The sequence below is a fragment of the Chenopodium album genome, chromosome 19 (genome assembly GCF_948465745.1).
Source record: "Chenopodium album chromosome 19, dcCheAlbu1.1, whole genome shotgun sequence".
In the NCBI taxonomy this organism is placed as follows: domain Eukaryota; kingdom Viridiplantae; phylum Streptophyta; class Magnoliopsida; order Caryophyllales; family Amaranthaceae; genus Chenopodium; species Chenopodium album.
Genome location: NC_137852.1, coordinates 42,779,222 through 42,794,671, shown reverse-complemented (window position 1 = coordinate 42,794,671; position 15,450 = coordinate 42,779,222). Strand labels below are relative to the sequence as shown.

The 15,450-nt window shown below is 36.1% G+C and overlaps 2 protein-coding genes across 2 annotated transcripts; one reads left to right on the top strand and one right to left on the bottom strand.

Moving 5' to 3' along the window:
• Positions 1-228: 228 nt before the first annotated feature.
• Positions 229-2,670, top strand: LOC145594434 (putative disease resistance protein RGA4). Its single transcript, XM_081650745.1, has one exon. The coding sequence runs from the start codon at positions 229-231 to the stop codon at positions 2,668-2,670; it is 2,442 nt and encodes an 813-aa protein (XP_081506871.1).
• Positions 2,671-4,055: 1,385 nt separating this feature from the next.
• Positions 4,056-8,884, bottom strand: LOC145595750 (uncharacterized). The gene is made up of 2 exons (XM_081652168.1): positions 8,056-8,884; positions 4,056-5,805 (listed from the first exon to the last, which is right to left on the bottom strand). The coding sequence occupies exons 1-2, from the start codon at positions 8,669-8,671 to the stop codon at positions 4,199-4,201; spliced, it is 2,223 nt and encodes a 740-aa protein (XP_081508294.1). The 5' UTR covers positions 8,672-8,884; the 3' UTR covers positions 4,056-4,198.
• Between the last annotated feature and the right edge of the window lie 6,566 nt (positions 8,885-15,450).

Here is a 15,450-nt window from a genome sequence, read left to right as displayed (position 1 = left end):
ACGTAGTATTGAAATCGAACAAAATTTGATGCCATTAAATTTAGATGTAGAACTGGTCTTAGTCACGACATGGCACAAATCCTCATTAACAAGCCTTTTACTACATGTATGTTCTAGCACATTCATACGTATGTTCTATCTTGAAACTATAGATGGCAATAAGAGTAATATTCACTTAATTTATAAAAGTGATTTTTACAACAATTTATTTTATTATAACAGATAACCATGGCAATTGATCAAGCTATAGAACAGCACAACAAGCGGACTTTATTCAAAAACAAAGCATTCAAAGATGAAGAAACGGAATGCAATAATCAGATTTTGTTGGAGATTGCTGAGGAACTTTTTAACAAGTGCCATCATAATCCAATCCTCCTAGACTTAGTATCTGCTCTTTTTTCGTCAAAAAAAACAGCAAAGGAATGGGAATCTTGTCGTGACAAAGTGTTGGAAACTTTGGGAGATGCATCAAAAACCAATCCATTTTCCTTGAAACTTAGCAACTATGAACAACTACCCTCAAACATTCAGATGTGTGCGCGGTATTGTTCGCTATTTTCGAAGGATTATACGTTCAATAAGACCGATTTGATACATTTGTGGGCTTCTCAACAAGAGGACTTATTAAGTACAGCAGCAACAAAGTCGGTTGGGGATGAATATTTTGAGGAATTACTGAAAAAAGGGTATTTCTTTGAAATCATTCAAGAGGGTACTGGTGACATACTTGGCTATAAGATGCACTATTTAGTGAATGAGTTCCTCAAGGAAATAGCAAAACCCGAGTTTTGTTTAGTTGATGATGAGTCTCCTAGGGATAATGATGTTGCCAATATTTTGCATTTAAGTGTCATTGTTGACTCTTCCTGGAAACCACCATCATGGATACTTAATGCTAAGAATTTGCAGTCTCTTCTTTTCTTGCCAAGAAAAAACTATGAAGATTTTGTAGAAGTTTCAAACATGAACGAAATCTATACAAACATGAACGAAATCTTTACAAGTTTAACGTGCTTACGAGCATTGGATTTGGTAGCAGTGAATTGTGAAAACCTTCCAAGTTCTTTGGTAGAACTGAAGGATTTAAGGTATCTTAGACTCGGCATCTCCCTTGGAAGGCTTTCTGAGAGTGTCACAAGGTTGGAAAATTTGAAGACATTGGACCTTCGACACTCTAGTATAATGGTTTTGCCAAGAGACTTTCACATAAAGTTAAAGCATCTAAGGCACTTGTATGTTGGAAGTAGATTGATTGATATGCCATCGGAAATTTCAGAACTAAAGTCTCTCAACACATTAGACGAGTTTATAGTCGGGAAAAATAATGGGTTAGATACACTAGGTTGCTTGAAGCTTGCTGGGAAGCTAACAGTTCGTTTTGAAAAGAAAATTGCCCATCATGAAGCATTGAAGGATAACAGCTTGATCGGGGTAACTGACTTGTCATTGATATGGTCGCCTTCGTATGGAGGACAAACCACGGGTGATGATAGGCATCGTTTCTTGCAGCCGCCTCCTAGTCTTAAGAGACTAGCAATTCGCGGCTGGAAGGAAGAAAGGTTCAGTAATTTCTCTATACTCGAGAAGCTTGTTTCTTTGTGTATTGAAGACTGCAACAATTGTAAAAATCTGCCAAATTTAAGTGGTTTGCCTTACCTGAGGTCTCTTCAACTTTGGGACCTTAAGGCGTTGGAGTACGTAGAGAAAGGTGATGATAATAATGAACACGATGCTTCCGCTTCATACTTCCCATCCTTGAAGTATCTGACGTTGGCTAACTTACAAGAGCTCAAGGGCTGGTCGAGTCGAAAGAACGAAGAAGAAATCAGTTTGAATTGTCTTCAACTTAGAATAAAAGGTTGCCTAAAGATGATGTCAATGCCCCAAGTTCCAAATCTTGAGTCCCTCGAAGCACATAACATCCACAAGACATTGCTGGAATTTCTCTCAACATATTCGGTACAGAAATTAAATTCGAAATTGCAGAATCTGGAAATTGTCTCAGTTTTTGAACTTGAATCAACTATCTCATTCCGTTATAATATCATGAAGTCCTTAACAATCAGACGCTGCCCAAAGGTGAATAATTTGTTCTTCACGGATGATATGAATTCGCTCCAACAACTTGTGATCCATGATTGCAGTGGGCTAAAGGACATTACTAGTATACCACATCTTTCTTCCTTACAGAAATTGGAAATCAAGGGATGTGAAAAGTTGAATTTGGGGGACAACAACATGATAAAAGCATGGGAAGGTCTCAAGAGTCTCCACACCTTGAAACTCATAGGTATCTCTAACCTGGCGTCCCTCGAAAACGGCCTTTTGTCCCTTAAAAAACTTGAGGTACTCTCTCTCCATTCATTTTATGAACTGAAAGCCCTCCCAGAGTGGATTGGGAAACTCAGCCAGCTTCAACGCCTCGCCATTCGAAATTTTCCTTACTTAATTACACTTCCTGAATCACTTGGTGACCTATCTGCTTTACAAGAGCTTCAAATCCAATGTTGCCCGCTACTAAAACAAATTCCCGATTCTGTTACTCGCCTAAACTCTTTACAACAGTTTAAGATTCAACAATGTCCAAAGCTGTTTAAAAGATATCAGAGTACGAGTGATCCAAATAGTCCTTTCAAATCACACACTGATCTCATTCTTTTGGAGTGATGTGATGGCCTTTTGTGTGTTATGCCTTTTATATTCTAAGATTTCCTTGCCTGAATAAAGTTGTTACGTTACTAATTTCATTATAGGGTGTTTTTATTTGATATACTCATTTCTACATTTTTTTTTTTTTTTTGTTTTTATTTTGTAAATCAAGAATAATATTTGGGAAGTGTGCACTATAATATATGCTCATGTAAATACTGTTTTTATTTATTATCATGTATGTTACACAAGCCATCAAAGATTGACTTCAATAACATTTTTGCAATTAGTTATAACACAGTTACATACTGTAGGAAGACTTAAAGTAACAAACTTGATTAATAAGGGGGTGTTTGGTTCAAGCATATTAGGTATAAGGTATAGGTTTGGAATGACCAAAACTCATACCTTGTGTTTGTTTTTTGAAATTTCAGTTTTCAAACCCATACCTCAAACCCCCAAGGTGTGGGTTTTTGAAACCCAAGAGGGGAGGTGGGTATGGCTCATACCCATACCTGGAAAACTATCATTCCTAGATAAAAACCAAACACGTGAAATCAAGTATCAAGTTCCAACCCCATACTACCCAAGTTTCATTCCTCATTCCAAACCCATACCATTGTTTGAACCAAACGCCCCTAAAAAAGTTTTTGGATGTGTGAATTTTAGGAGATTTAACCCCTTCCCTAACTATTTTGAAAACCAGTTTTTGAGTTGCATTCACGGATCGAGAGTAGGACAAGGGGAATCCATATTGAATTAGCACAGGATTAGAAATTCCAATCAATAATTAACATATGAACAAGCTAAGTATTAGTTCCCTAACTTTTGCACTATTTTGAGACATCTTTATGTTTAAACATCTAATAAGGCATTAAGGCTATCATCATGAGTCATGTACGGAGTATATTTTAACTTTAATTTTAAGATATAATCAGTGTGCTTTACCTATTACTTCAAAAAAGCTCACAAAGAACGACAAAGTGGTGGAATTATTAAAGTTTTAATGTACTAGTACTACTAAACTTGCCAACTGTCTTAGTGTGTCGTGCACAAAAACTGACTAGCCCTGTCTCCATCAATCTAAAAGTGAAGGATTACTCTGGGTACAACTCTGTATATGACTGATAATGATCTCTTGGACCAGTGGCTCAGAGGTCACCTCGCATCCTTGAGGTGCGAGGGTCAATTCTCATCGATCGGGCACAAATCCCATCCTCTTTCTCCCTCGGGCAATGCCAGCTCGGCTTCCTGTAATAGGAGTTCGGTCAATTAGAGATGCTCGATTTTCCTTTCACTTTTTGCAATAGTCTAACTTTGTACTTCCTTGATGTTTTATTAATCGCAATACAAGGCCGTTAGGGGAATGTATAATTTTTTAAAGTAACACGGAGTAATAACTACCTGTCAAATGATGTAATGTTACAATTTATGTTAAGCTAAAAATTAGTTGACAAGGTAAGTTAAATGCCATGACTAAAACTGTCTAGAAAAGTAGTTAAGAATTACACCAGCATCTAATATGTTCTACAATTACAATTAGTTATCATTTATGAATAATCAGTTTAGTCCATCCAAACCCCTGATTTTGAAGGAAACGTTCTCCTAAACCAAGATGAGCCATCAACAGCCACACTAATGTAATGAGCTCCCCGCCTTTACTTAATTGCGCGACATGGGACTTGGGTGAGCAACGCGTAGCAGCATAGCATAGCAGCTCTACCCAAACCTTGCTTGTTATCTCCCATTGAATGTCACCGAATGTCTTTAGTTGCTTCGCGAGAAGACAAGCATCAAGCAGCACAGATTTGCTCTTTTCACACTTATTAGCTGTCATAGGCAGAACCTCTGCTTGCATCTTAAGGACTTTATTACAGAATTCCTGAAAAACTAACTCATCTTTTTTTGGACATGTATTTTGGCCTTCTACTGATGAAATCTGACACATCAATTTCTTGGTTACAAACTTCTTAGCCCCTGCACATATTCTTGTAAACCAACCACTGTCTACGTTCCGGTTCATAACCTTCTTAGCCTCTTCACACGTATCCTCGAATCGAATCTCAGACATACCCACCACCAGTGATACCAATGACTTCTGCCTAAGCAAAAGATATGTCATGTAATCTGAAACTTGCTTACAGAAATTAGGATAGTTTGTGCCTCGAACACTGTCATCAGCAGTCCAGTAGCATATATCAGTAGCAAGATGCCAAATCAATACACTCTCATCATACTCAACATCCAAAGTCCAAGGATTTAAGTACTTTGATACAAGAAAATAATCATTTTCCAAGACCAAATTACCTCTAGCAGAGTACACTTCTTTACTCGCCTTTATATCAGTAGCTAATTTTGCTTTCTTCTGCAGTTCTTCTATGATGAAATTCACTACAAGTTGTTCATCAACTTTCTTCGTTTCAACGTATAAAAATCCCATGAGTGCATCCCTAATCCGCTTTATTATAATGAACTTCAAGAATGAAGGGGGACTCTTAAAACATCGATCTAGTAAGTTGTACCTTGAGATGGACTCTGCCCACCTACATCGACTGTGACCTTTTGTACACCTTAGAAGCTTAAGAAACCGCATCATATAAGATCTCATGTGCTTCGGCAAGCCAACCTTAGGGGTGGTTATAACCCACCAATCCGAGACCATGAGCATGATCACGACGTATACATCAAGAGCTATAGCACCCCCCAACAAGGCAAAGGTTATGCCAATATCGGTCTCATGATAATGGTTTTTGTTCTCGAAAACAAACAATAGTAGGGATGCCACAACCGAGAGGAAGCTAACTATACGAACATAAGCTTGTTTCTTTTGCAACAAAAACACCTTCGTATAGAAGATATCATACACAAAATTAAGCTCAATTTCTATTACTCTGTATACCTTTGATGCAGCCTTATCAAGGAAAAATGAACGACTTTCTTCGCGATCCTCTAAGCTTAGAAAAGCATCAGCTAGAAGACCTTTAAATTTCATGTAAAATTTGTAAGCATCTTTGATCATTCCATCTTCCTCTTCTTCAGCATAAGCATCAATTCTAGCCTCCCATGTATTAAAGGACACTTCATTCCTTATGTAATTTTTCAAGTCATTTTGGTGATCAATTCCTTCTAACTTGTTGTCTTTCGAAGATCGATCTGTAGAAAATGTTATAAATTACCAGCAAATTAGAATTGTGACAACTTAATACAGTACGAAGTATGTAACATTAATGAAATACTCGCGAGTAATATTAATTAATAAAATGTGGCACCTTAATTAGTTTGATTGAAGCTTGCATAGTGCAAATTTAATGAATCAGTGCTCTTGTATGAGCATTATTTGCATTTGCAATGTGTTTTCAAGTGATTATATACATTATACATCTATTAATTTAATAGCAGCATTACTAAAATTCGTGTATAAATGTCAATTGTTGTTATTGTACTAAGTATCTTTTATTATTCGTACCTTATATTCATTCAATTCATATACTACAAAATAACCTTTGTAGTTAATTTTTTCTAGTCTTTTGATCAATTAGAGATTTAGAGTTACGTCCAGGAACATCTTGGTAGACTCCTAAATTATTTTGTATTAGACTAAGGGTCTGTTCACATTTACTTAATTTCAGTTCAGCTCCAATCAGTTCAGTTCAGTTCCAATCAGTTCAGTTCAGCTCTTAATTTTCCTCTCACATAAAATATTCATTTCAGTTTAATTCAGTTCAGTTCCAATCAGTTCAGTTCAGCTCCAATCAGTTCAGCTCAGTTCAGTAAATATGAACAGACCCTAAGTATATAATGATATACTCCCTATGTCGGTTCATAATTGTTTCATTAAAAAAAAATACAAAAAAAATACAAAAACTCTAATCATGAATTAACATTGATATAATTGTATAAGAAATAATTATCATAAAGCAAAATATTCGTGCAACTTTTTACATATGATTTTTGTCTTATTATTGATTAATAACTAAAAAAAATGAGCTAGCAAATAAGTGTCTTAAATAACGTAAAATGTAAACTTGTAAAGGAGGGATCCCTTTCTTTGTTAAAGCAAATCAATTCCTACCACACAAATCATAAAAAGTCCTCCAAATTCCTACCACAAAGTTGTACAACACCTAGAATCTAGACTTAAAGGTTTGAGTCTATTAATAAACTAGCAACCACATATACGTACACGATTTTTTAAAAACAATTTTTTTTCTGTATAGGTGTATGATGTCTTAGAGCAAAGGTTTAACTTTTGCAATTTAGCAATTAGGTTGTCAGTACACTTCATATGGAATAAGACACCCCGTTTTGTATGTGGCTAGTTAAATCAATTAAATAATCCTTTAAACATTGATCGATTACCCATAAAACACTGATAAAGTAACCCTTATAACACTAGCTGAGAAACCTCTATAAAACTAATGAAGTAATCTCTATATTGGATGGCCATATAAAGTGGTCAGTCATATACAATAATTTGTATTTAAAAATATTTTTATTAAATAAGTTGAAGGGTGTGTTCGATTCAATTCACCTGATACTTATATTAGACCTTACTCCGTATTAAAGTTACTATAGTTATGATTTATATTTGGATATTTCTTATATACCCTTATTAAAATAAGGATAACAAAACAAGCCCTAAGATATAAACCATGAAAGTTCGATTTATATTCCGTTTTAAAGTGTTTTAATAAGAACATCTTATTTTTACGTTAATTAATTTGTGCTACTTTGATATTATCATTTTAACTATTTATTTACAATATCTACCCTTTTTCACTCAATCTCTTTTACTCTAATTACTAGTACTTTTTTCTTTTGATCCACTTACATTTTCATTGCATTTCAACTATTCAATCTATACATTTTGACAACCATTATCCCACTCACTTTAGAAAACAAAGCGAGTAATTAAGTTATCAATGATCAAATTTATAAAAATAGTAAGTCTTGAAAGCCAAAATGTTTCAATTAAAAGAGAAACAAAAAATAATGGCTAGTAATGTCATTAGATTTGTTTTTCTTAGATCACTCATATCATCATATGGACCATATGGTCCGATAACCAAGAAAATATCTTTGGCAATTTGACTTGTCAACTACCAAGTACTTGACAATCCAAGCAACTTGTTAGCCAACTTTACCCAAAACGAGAAAGAAAATAAAAAAAAAAAAGCAGTTGGCCATTTCACAAATAATCAACTGTTGTTTTTACCAAACATGATCATAACTGAATAATATCTATAAACACACAAATTGAATATATATTTGACATCTTTCAAGTTAATTAACCTCAACAAAACTAACAATATAATCAAATTTGTTGAACCACAAGAAATAATATCATCTAACAGACTAACACCTTAAATGTGTATATATACAATATATGTTACGTGTACGTACCTTGAATATGAATCGAGACATGGGCACTATCGTTGCAACAATGCTCCTCCTCCTTGAACCTAGCATAGTCGGGTCCGGACTCAGGCTTACTAGCAAGAGATTCTCTAAAACTATTCATGCTAGCAAAGTACAAAGCCTCAGTTCTCTCAGTATACTTAATACAACCATCCACATACATAAGGACCGTCGGCATCCACAACCGGTTATCGCCTCGTAACGATTGTACAAACACATAGAGCGTGACAACAAGCTGGATTGCAAGTTGCAGCGCGTGCCGGTGCCATAGCTCGTTATCTTCCAAAGCAAGAGCAGTAATAGTGTCCGGACCACCAAGATGTAGCAAAAGAAATGGTGCCCAAAATGCTAGAAGATCTTGCCTTTGCGGCGAGTCTACGCCTTGGCTACTTGTGATCAATCCAATGGTGAATAATGCAACCGCGTCGGCTGATAAATAGAGCAGCCATAGGCAAAATTTTAGTATGCGGCTTGCACACCGCTTTCGATACGGTGCTAGGATTGTAAGCAAGGCTTGGATCAAGAGGCTAGTGAGCATGAAGAATCGGTCGTCCCATGTATTCCATAGCTGCATTACTCTCTCTACCGTTATTTGCCCCATCGCGTGGATCGTGTGAACAAAAGCCGTATAGACCTTTGTTTTGTAATAATCGCAACGTGAACAAGATTCAATTCACTTCAAATACGAGATTAAAAGACAAGTAAAAATAAAAGAATGTTGTAATTAGTATGAAACTTTTAAAAAAAAAAAAATTAAAGGAGTAACGACATTATATAAAGAGTATTGTATTACTCTTACTAATAAGTGTGAATGGTTGAGAAAGTCAAAAATTAAGAAAAAGTTGGAAAATAGAAAGGACCAATAAGAAAGACAAATAGTTTAGTCAGACAAAGTAGGGCCTGAAATGACATGGGAATTAGGAGGGAAGTATTTTTTGTGTTGTATTTTTCATTCTTTACATTGATTTTGAGTGGTCAAGAATCTTAAGTGTTTTTGGTTTGTACTCAAATTAAATCTTAATGGTACTGCTTCATTTTGGACTTGCGGTTGGAATTTGTTATGCTATGGTCCTCATTAACTCATGGCTATTGAGGAATTGAAAGTCTATATTGAGGTGGCATTGTGAAGTTTCTCGTCATACTAATCCGTACTACTTCTTTTGTTTTATTAAAATCGCAATAGTCGTGAAGATATTTTTCAAAATTCTGTATTTTTGTTTTTTGGATAAACAATTAAAATGGTTCTTCCTTCTACTTATAATTGTAACATTTTGATTTAAAAAACATGTTTTATTTTACAGTTTTCGTTACAGCTGTCGATTCGGGAATTCAAGTCAGGTTTGGGTCGGGTGAAATTAGGTCTCATGTTAAATCAGGATTAGGTTATGTCAGGTCAATCGAGCTTTAGATCATATTCAAGTTCAGGTTGGGTCAATTTCAGTTCAAGTTATAATGGGTCGTCACCTTTTCGGATTTAGGTCGGGTTCAATTCGAGTTAAAATCAGATCGGGTTCAATTTCAGGTTCGAGTTGTGTTGAGTCGGGTTTGGATGGGTTAACAAGATGGTATATTCGAGTTCGGGTTAGTGTTGAGTCGGGTTTTGGTTCAAGTTCAATTCTAATAAATATCGATGTGGCCAAGTTGAACTATATAATTACGCCTTCCATAATTTGATCAAGCATCATCAAAATTTTATCAAACCTATTTACAAGTAGTAGAGAACAAAAGGTATATAAGCTGAACAAAAGATTTTATTAAATCGGATTGAGGGTTTGCATAATTATACCAGTATATAAGCTGAATAAAAGTGTTGGACTTAATGATTTTGATGATGACACAACCTCACTTACTTACAGACTAATAAGAGCTTGATTGTTTAAGTGTGTGATCAGATGCAATGACTAGGAGAATTAAGTGTCGTGCAAAGAGACCATGAGGTACAAAAAAGCCAGAAACAGAGTTATCCAAAAAGAAGAGTTCCTTTGCAAGAACTGGTGCTTCAGAAATGAAGACTTGAGAAGAGCAGGTTCCCTCAGGGAACAGGAGATTCAGAGAAGAAGCCTCACCAGAGAAGAGAAGTTCCTTGTAAGGAACAGAAGCCTCAGAATAGAAGCTTCATTAGAGAAACATAAAGACTAAATATATTTTTATATTTTAGGATTTATGTAAGTATAAGAAATTAGTTACACTCGAAAATAGCTGTGTGGAATTGGTCTTAGGAGATGATATTTTGCATGCTAGATTTTAGGAAAATTGTTAAGTTTTACATGGTTATCTTTTTCATAACTAAAAAGATTTTATTTTTATTCTGATTTTCGAAAATATCTTTTGCAAATAAAATCTTCCATGTGTTTCCAAAACTTGCGACATACTCTCCCATATTCTTCTTCAAGTTATGGTCTTGCACATTAAGGAAGTTGTGCTTCCTTAAATTAAGGGACATGGTCTTCTTCGTGGGTTGGAGTAGTGGCGTAATGGAGTTGCTGCACAAAGAGGATTTTCCAATACGATTATTACTCTATAAATAGCTTTCCTTGATTAGGGCCAAGGAATTTTCCACGTAAAAATCTCTCTTGCACTTAAGTTCTTTTAGTTTATCTTTTTGTTCCTTTAGCTTACTTAGTTTTAATTCCGCAAAAAGTTTGGCTAAACTCTCATACTACAATTCAACCCCCCCCCCCCCCCCGCGGTAGAGGGAAATAATCGGTCGTTGGACAATCACCCTAAAACCAAAGAATAATTCTACCTAAACCAACCAAAGACAAGTCTAGGGTAAGTAGAGGATCGTATCCACAGGGAATTGGTAAGTACACCGAGAGTATGAAACGGTTGCAATCTAGTTCGGTCACAAATTGGGGGTTTTGATTAGGTAACTACTATAGAGACAAACACTAGGGGGATATAGGGATCGACTACAACCAAACCAACGGATCAAAACAATAGGCAAGCATGAATACAAATTGGGTGATAGAGAGGGCACTCAATGTTGCCTTCTTTCGAAGCCACAACACTAAGCATTCCTAAGCCAAACTCAACTAACAAGATAGGCCAACCAAGTCTTAACGATGAGAAGTAGACTACTAACTCGGGTTTGTCTTTCGATCGGTCCAAGAAAGCATTAAGGCACAAGCAATTGAGATTTCTCACCTAATTGTTGCAACTAAGACTACTACATCATTCAAACAAGGAACCATAATCAAGAGGAATTTAGCATAACCATATAAAAAAAGGCTCACAACTAGACTCCATCTCTCAATGCAAGCATAGAAGTGAATACATGAGCAATAAGTGGCCATCCAATTAAACATGCAATTAACCAATTCTTTAACAATTAATCATCAACCCAAAGTGAACATGCAGGCACATACATCAATCAACCCATGGCTTGGTTGGGTCTTCACCCAACCCCTAGCTAATTAACTACTCACTAAACATGGTGAAGGACATCAAAACAATAAGTTCCAATTCAAACATTAAATTAACAAGTTGAGAGGAGTAGTAGCAATAAGGTAGGTTGGACATGCAACAACAATTAAGCAAGATCAAGAGAGGAATTAACAATTCAAAGTAAATAAAACTGAAATTAAAGAGTAAGAGATAGAGGAAAGAAATTACTTAAAATGCTTCAAAGTTGAGAAATTGTTGAATTTAAGAGAACAATCTTCAATTAATCTATTACAATGATTGAGTTTGAGAAGATCTAAGCTAATTAATGAGGGTTGAGAGAAACTAAGGGCCTAAGAAAACTAAAGGGAAAGAAGATCCAAAAATCTGAAGTCAAGCGTCCTATTTATATGCCCAAAAATTACATCGTAAAATCCGTCAAAATCGGGCTTCAGAACAGGAGGATCGGAGCGCCCGCTCCTCTGTGTGGAGTGCCCGCTCCTGAGCTATCTGCATGCCCTCTCCTCTTGCAGCAGTTTGGGGCAGAATGTAGGAAAACAGGGAGGAGCACCCGCTCCTTGAAGGCTGCACGCCCGCTTCTTTATATGCAAGGGGAGGCAGATTGCTTGTAGTGCTGGAATGAGGAGTGGCCGCTCCTTTAAGGGTGCACGCCCGCTCCTTCCTGATAATGCTCCCTCGAGAAAGTCTTCATGCTCATGCTACTTAACCATAATCTCATTGCACCTACAAACACGAGCACACACATAAAAAGAAACGAGGAAGCCAAAAAAATGCAAGGGTGCACAAAAAGAGTTAGAAAAAGGGATTGAAGTGGGGAAAGAGTACAAAATCGTGTTTAAAATGCCATGATAAGTGGACTAATAAAACACTTATCACCCCCTTCTTGTAGTATTCATTGAAACAACAAAAAGGTATATAAAATTTTATTAAACCTTCCATGATTCGGATTCAGATTTTAATTGGGTCGGGTACTAGTTCAGGTTCGGATTGTTTTCGGGTCGGATTACATCAGTTGACAGTTACTATCAGGTCGGGTGAAGGTTAGGGTTCAGGTCATAAAGTATTGGATCAAATCAATTTTCGGTTAAGATTAGGTCAAATTCAAGTCGAGTTACAGGTCACTAGTTTCACCCCATTGTTCGAGTACAGGCTGGGTTCAGATCATTGTCGGTAAAGGTCGGGTTCTCGGGTAGAATCAGTTTTTGACAGCTCGCTATAATCCACACTTTTAAAGGAAATTTTGAGGTTTCGGGGTTAAGTGGCAAAAAGTGTTGAGACCCTAGGGGATATATTTAGGGATCATATAATGCTGTTTGAAACCATATATGATCATTATATGCTGTCATAATCATACGTGGTAGGCTTGAGTTTACGAAATCACTGCAAGTAGTGAACGGGTAAAATGACCGTTTGAGGGCATATTGGATGCTTCCACCGACCCAATTGGACACCCGAAGGGTATAAAAACCGTAGTAAGCATCTCGACAATATTTATTTCTGGGCAAAAAATGTCAAAAAATTACAAAATTGAAGACTATCATTCACACTTTTTGAGGAATTTTTTAGGTATTGGGGATCAGTGGCGAAGAGCCTTAAGACCCTAAGGGTTACATCCTGGGGTCATATAATGCCATTTGAAACCATATATGATCATTATATGTTTTCATAAACGTCCGTAGTAGGCTTGAGTTTACGAAATCGGTGCAAGTTGCGAATGGGTAAAATGACAGTTTTAAAGCATATTGGATGGTTCCACCGACCCAATTGGACTCCCGGAAGATATTAGGGACCATGGTAAACATCTCAGTAGTTTTTATCTCGGGGCGAAAAAATGTTGTTAGTTGAGACGAACTCTACAAGAGGGGGGTGAATTGTAGATGAGTTCCTAGTGACTACTTTTGCGGAATAAAGACATAATAAACATAATAAAGCAGGAACTTGTAAAGCACACACAATTTTACGAGGAAACCTTCTAGTGCCCAACTAGAAGTAAAACCTCGACCCTACCTTAGGGATTTCAAACGCAAACCACTTCACTATAATAGGGCAAACACCAAGTTACAACCTATTATAATAAAGACTCTACTCTCAAGTTCCTAACTGAACTCACCACAGAACAGCTCTCTGTTCTACCCAGTCTAAGTACCACACTTAGACTCTCTCGTACTGCCTTAGTACAATTCTTCCCTTCTCACCAGAAGTACATACAAGACTACATAAATAAAACTCTTTCTACCCAATAACCCAAACCAGATACAAATGAACAAACCCTAGTATATGATAGGTAAGCTATGCATGAAACTCGAAACTAATATGACAAGTTAGAAAGCTTTGGCAAACTTACTCAATGTATATGCTCTGTAATTCTTCACGCATAAAACTCACAAAAGAAAAACAAAACTCAATTCGTTCTCTACTATTTATACAAGTAAGACTTGTATAGAAAGTAGGTTTTCAAAAAGATAAATAAGTTAAACTTAACTTATCTTAAAAACACGTTTTCAAAATAAATCTTATGCAAAGAATATCTTTTCGGAAAATAAGATAGAAATAATAAGTTAAGAAGCATAATATCTTCTTATCATCAGTTTTAGGAAAATACGATTTTAAGTATAAAATCTTTTTCAAAATCTATCTTTTATATTTTCCGGAATTAATTAATTTGCCAATGCTAACTTGTCACGCTTCTAATAAATTCCATGCATATCAAACTTAACATATTAACAATAAATCTAGAAGAATAAATTCTTAACTAAACAATTGCTGCGCTGCGTTATTGATCTGATTGAATTACTTGGGCTTCACGTATGACTAAGTTCCTCCAAAGAACTTAGTCCTTCATCTCCAAATTCCTGTTAGGGAATGTTCCTGTTAGGGAACTTAGTTCCTGTGAAAGAACTCTTCTTCGCATTGATTAACTTTCTGAACAAAGAACTTCTTCAAGCCTTCTTAGCATCAGTTACTTCTTCCATCTCCAAGATCAATTTCACCTAAGCTAAACAAACACTTGAGAAATCTTTATTAGATGAGTTTGCTTCAGTTTAAGTTCCTCATCATCAAAACCTTTATACATCAACAATTTCCCCCTTTTTGATGATGACAAACTTAAGCAAACTCTTTGAGAAAGTTAAGCAAATAGAAGGGCGTATTTTTGGATTTTTGAAAAGAAGACAGAAAATAAACAAAAACATAAACTAAAGAAAACAAGACAAAAACAGAACAAAACAGAAACTAAAGCATAACTAAAACTAAAACAGTAAAGACAAAAAGTAAACTAAACTAAGGCATCATATCAGAAGAAAGTTTCTGATACTTTCTCAACTGAAACCCAGAACAACTTCAGCCTCCATGTTTGCTTCCTCTTTTCCCCCTTTTGGCATCATCAAAAAGTCCTGCTTTTTCAAGTTTATTAAGCATCTACCAACAGCCCCACAAGCAATTCATCGAGTGTGGGAAACTGAAGGCAGCGCTGCTAACTTCCCTTAGGCAAATTCCACTTTCCTATTTAAGCATTCATAATAGACACATGCACATATGTATAGGCAGTTCCAAAAGCATTCATTAAAACCAAAAAGAAACAGAACATCTTGCCAAAGTTATTACAAAAACACTTCAAATTTTAACAAAACAAAAGAAAATGTTCATGACTGCTAGGGAAAATAGGCTAGATTAAGAAAGCTAAGTAGAAAGTGAGGTAGGCTAGGTCTGCAAAAGGTCTAGGATCTGCTTGCTGTCCTCTTTCTGCTGTGCAACTAAGGCAGTCAGCTGTTGCTCAAGACTTTCCAGCTTCTGTTGGAACTCCTTCTCTTGTTCCTTCAAAGCCTTGTCCTGTGCCTGGACTGTTTTCTTCAGCAAGTTAAGCCCCTTCCCCTACTCCTGCAGTTGCTTCTCAAGTTTCTGCAGCTATGACTTTCCAGCAGATTCCTTGGCTTGAATCTCTACCCTTTCCATTCTATCAATCAGTTCAGCCACTTG